This window comes from Teleopsis dalmanni, unplaced genomic scaffold, assembly GCF_002237135.1.
Source record: "Teleopsis dalmanni isolate 2A unplaced genomic scaffold, ASM223713v2 unscaffolded_contig_1034, whole genome shotgun sequence".
Lineage (NCBI taxonomy): Eukaryota > Metazoa > Arthropoda > Insecta > Diptera > Diopsidae > Teleopsis > Teleopsis dalmanni.
The window spans coordinates 1-5,195 of NW_024032416.1; the positions used below are offsets into that span (position 1 = coordinate 1).

At 28.5% G+C, this 5,195-nt stretch overlaps 1 protein-coding gene across 1 annotated transcript; it reads left to right on the forward strand.

The window, feature by feature from the left end:
• Nucleotides 1-966: 966 nt before the first annotated feature.
• LOC119663876 (sodium-dependent serotonin transporter-like) lies at nt 967-3,878 on the forward strand (the record flags this gene model as incomplete). Its single annotated transcript, XM_038073475.1, has 2 exons — nt 967-1,167; nt 2,922-3,878. Coding segments are annotated over 2 exons (447 nt in total), but the record flags the coding sequence as incomplete, so codon positions are not given.
• Between the last annotated feature and the right edge of the window lie 1,317 nt (nt 3,879-5,195).

Here is a 5,195-nt window from a genome sequence, read left to right on the forward strand (position 1 = left end):
TAGTTAAGGTAATACACCAACCCATTAAATACACATTTTTAACAGCACCTTATTTAGAAGTATATTTGGATCTATATAGATTTATTAAAAAGTTTTTGTGTATTAGTGTTGATAGTAGGGCAGACAAAATTATTCATTTAAATTAACTTGAATAAAAAATGTAAGATGTCTTAAGGCATATCAGTTGATGGACAGAATAATACTCGTACTCTTCTTATAATTTTATATTTATAATGTTTTCACTTTATATTAAGAACACAACAACTTTGCATCGAACTCATAATTTTTGCAATTTTAACTATTGTATGTACTAAAAGGAGTACGACTATTACTTTACTGATATTTAAACTTATACCTCAGTTTTTGGATTGGAGTAGCCAATTAAGGATGTTCTCACTCTATTTTAATAAAACGTTTTGGTACGATCCTGACAGAAGAGCAGGAATATCTCATAATAGTGATAAGGTAACGGGCCAATAAGGTAATGGATTCCCCTCAACCACTGAGGTGAACCTCTGTAGGACCACATTCTATAAGACATATCTCTAACTGGTATCACTAACGATTAAGAGATTGCTAACAAACTAAACTTACTAACTGACTTTACTGAATTAATTGTCCCCTAAACTTCTCTTTAAACACTTATTATTGCTTTGAACAATAAATACATAAAAAATATTGAAATTTGGTTTGTTACTATATAAAGATATATAGTAAAATATATCTGTGTATACTATATATAAAAAATTTGTAATTTATTATTATTATAACATCAATCAACAACACAACAACTTTTTAGACTTACGGTTCGTTGCGATACTTTTGAGGGATTATTGCATTCTCCTCATGTAGTATAAATGATAGATATATAAAGAAACGTAATATTCAAAATATTAAAAATTTTATAGTTAACTCTTTAAATAAAACTTTTTAATATTATAAAGTAAAACATAAATTAATTTCTAGGGTGGTGTGTTTTTGGTTAACTTCCTCAACGTCTACGGTCCTGGCCTGGCTATACTCTTTGTGGTTTTCGTGGAAGCAGCTGGCGTTTTTTGGTTTTACGGAGTTGATCGTTTCTCATCTGATGTTGAACAAATGTTGGGCGCTAGGCCAGGAATATTTTGGCGAATATGCTGGACATATATTAGCCCAGTATTTTTATTGGTAAGTTATTTTTTATATAATGGCATTTTATATTTTTATTATAAAAGAGTTTATAATAGTTTATAACTTTATAAAAAAACATGACAACATTAGTTTCAACATATTAGTACACTATATGTTACTAAGTAATACAGAGAAATTTTGATTCCAGATACCTTATTAAATCCATTCCCCTATAGTAGCTTCATTCCACTATAGCAGTATTTATGTCATATTCAAATCACATATATAAAGGTAACTTTTGACGCTTATTCTTCAAACTTTAGTGAGGGAGTATATTTTATTTTTTTTTATCAAACTGCTCTTGTGGTCCAAAGATTGTAAATACATACATAGTTTCGATGTGTCCACTGGAAATAGTTCACTTTTATAAATCGATGCTGTCAAAAAAGCATTTGACAACTTAAACCGACTATACATTTGGGCAGCACTCTCCAAAAGAGGGATGTCAGAAAAAATTATAAACCTTCTGAAGGAGCTGTAAAAGAATACTACATGTCGCGTGATCCACAAAAGCTAGCTCTCTGAATCTCTTGACATCAAAACAGGTGTGGGACAAGGATGTCACCATTGCTTTTCAATCTCATGATACATGATATCCTCAGGAGATCATTAAAAAATACCAGGGGTATCCAATGGAAACTGTTAGAGTATCTACAAGGACTAGAATTCACGATGATGTTGCTGTTAAGTCACAGACTTTATGAATTACAACAGATGATATTGAATGTGTAAACTCTTTTCAGGAGACAGACCAAACTCCGAATTTTCAACATAAATATAAAATCTATCTTGTACTACGGCTGTGAAACATGGATCTCTTTAGACATATAGAGAGAGAGATGAAAGTGTTTGTCTACAAGTGTCTACGTAGAATTCTGAAAATATGGTGGCCAGATCGAATATCAAAGGAACGTCTGCTGAATCAAACCACTCAGAAAGCAACACAAAATAAGATAAAAATGAGAAAGTGGAAGTGGATAGGCTACACGCTTAGACAACCGAGAGATTACATGACAAGGTAAGTGCTGACATGGAATCCACAAGGTAGCAGAAGACCTGGTGCACCAGCGAAAAAGTGGAGAAGAACAATCGAAAGTGAGCTAGGTAAAGCACGATATACATAGAACGACATCTACAAAGAAGTACCAAATAGAGTTGGATTTAGAAGAATTGTTAAAGCTCTATGCCCCACTGGAGGAAATGGACAATAGTAATAGTAGTATAAATCTTTTGTTATAATTGATTATGACGTCGTGATCAGTGGAAACTACTATATTTTACACATCTTCGGTTGCAATCGTAATGAAAGCTTTGATTGTGACGGTATAGCAGTTGGAGATAAACGATCTCTAAAATTTTTAATCTAGCTTCACTGGGATTCCGATTAATACTTTTTATATTATGTTGAGTACCTCTATAGGATTAACTAAATATAAACACATCATATGTGTTTTTCAAGATCTTAAGATTATTTCAACGAATCTGGTCTATTTTGTAGACTTGGTATATTTGATTTCTATAAGGCATAAATATGGCATAAAATTTTAGCTGCCACTTTTTAAATACTTTTATAAACTCTTTTGGATTGTCATTTAAATTTTAACAAACAAATCTAACCTTTTTATTTATTTGGATTTTTTAAACAAACAATGTTTTCAATACCTTTAATCATGTTTTGTTATTTTATATACCAAAAGAATAATTTTTATAATAAGAATTTTAAATTTTTTATCTCATTTTTAACTCAATAGGCAATTTTCATATTTTCTTTCCTTGGTTATGAGGACATGCTGGGTGAGGAGTACAAATATCCTGAGTGGAGTATTAAAGTTGGTTGGGCTGTAACAGCTTCTTCAGTGCTATGTATACCGATGTATATAATATACAAATTTGTTTTTGCGTCCAAAGGCGGCCTTCGTAGACGCCTACATGAGACATTTAAGCCAGAAGACATAAATTGTGGGTCAGTGTTACCAGGTTATGGTACTTCAGTGTGACATGATCAAATCATAAACTCTCAAACAAAAACTTCCGTTGATAGCAGTAGCACTTCACAACAGAATTCCAACTACAAAAGCAACAACAAACTATTGGAATACAATAATTATTCACCAACAATATATAATAACATTGTAGATTTAAATGGTTACTACGCCTACTACACAAATTTAAACATTTATACTACAAATAAGAAACCGCAGCAGAATCGTAATGATATTATTGAGGAACCTAATACGAATAGCTTTAGTTATTTTAGCAATGTTAATGATAAACTTAATGAATATGATACTATTAGTCATGGTACTTGTCTTTGTAATACTCGTAATCGTAGTTGTAATTTTAAATGTAATTCTAATTGTAAAAATAATTATAAAAGCAATTGTAATTGTAATGAAACAGATACTGATGCTAATGCTGGTACTTGCAGCTTTAGTGGCTCCGATGCCAAAATAACAAAAATTTGTAAATTAGACTTAGAAAATTTTGCTGCTGAGGACAATAATTACACAATGATACTCAGCAGTTCTAAACCGCTTAAGTTCTCATTTGCTAGTGAATGGTTAGTTTAAGATATAGCGTAAGTGAATTGCTAAAGTACCTTGTACTCCCAAAAATCTATAGTTAATCTATCTGCCTTTTTACCATGTTTCTACATGTTTTCATGTTAAAGTTTATGTGTTGTTAAAAGTTTAAATTGAATTGTTTTTACCAAAGTATGATAACAAAAATTAATTGTGACTTACATATATTATACAAAAGTCCGCTCAAAAAATCTAACAAAACAGCCATTTGATAGATTTTTTAATTGTTAAAATGTAATTAAATTATTTTATAAAAACATTGATTATAACATTATTAGAATATAATGATGCTTTTGTAGTATTTCCATTTATAAATTTCTGCCAATAAGGTATAAATTTAATATAACTCTTCCTCTTAGTGATAGCCGCCATATTTTATATATTAAATAATAAATATAGTGCATAATAGATTTCATATCCTTGTCAAAACTAATGTTTATATATGTGGAAATAATTATAAGCATGAATATGTAATTGCTTGAGTTTCATTTGAGAACTAATAAAATTTTATATACAGAATTTAATTATTATAACTTAAATTATTTATACTTTTTTGTAATTATATTTTATTACAAACAATACTTGAGATAATTTATACTATTTAAAAATCCCTGTACAATGTTAATATTAGTTTTAATATCATTACTTATATAATACTAAATTAAAATAATTATAATAACGGATATATTTGTAAGAATTCTTTATTTTCGAAAACAAAAAACATTTGCAGAACAGCCATTTGCAATTGTTTTTAATAGATTTTGATAATTTAATTATATTTAGTTAAATATAATTTTTATAAAACTAAAAGTATTTGTTTTTTAATCAAACTTGATTCTGTAAAAAATATTTTATATATAGCAATAATTAAAAGCATATCCTTTTAAAGGGATATGCCTATTAACAAATTGAACTTCTCACAGTTTTACTAGCACAAATTCAACTGGTGACTTCAAAATACAGTGCTATTCAAACTCTTATATCAATACTCGCCTTTTTAAATTATAGTTCGATTTAAATCATAATACTTTGTTAGCAATATATACTTATGTATATTTATATTTGCATCAACTTATAGAGTTTCGTGTCTAACGCACTACCTGATTGATACGCGGTTATATATATTAGTGAATTTGTCATATAGAAATTTGTTATTGAAACTCCATATTAATACCTATATAATTTATATAACTATATATATAGAAACCTTATAATTTTTTAATTAAATTATATTTGTATTTATTCTTTCGTATTACACAGCGACCATCTATAACTAAAATATTTTTAAATAAAAAAAGAAATGTATATGGTTCTTCTTTATTTAATCATATACTATTTGAACTAATTTAACGACACCTTTATGGAATATCATTATACGAGAGACGAAGGTTTTTATTTAATGTTAGAACTCAATAATTAGCGCTTTTTTGAAATTGAAAAATA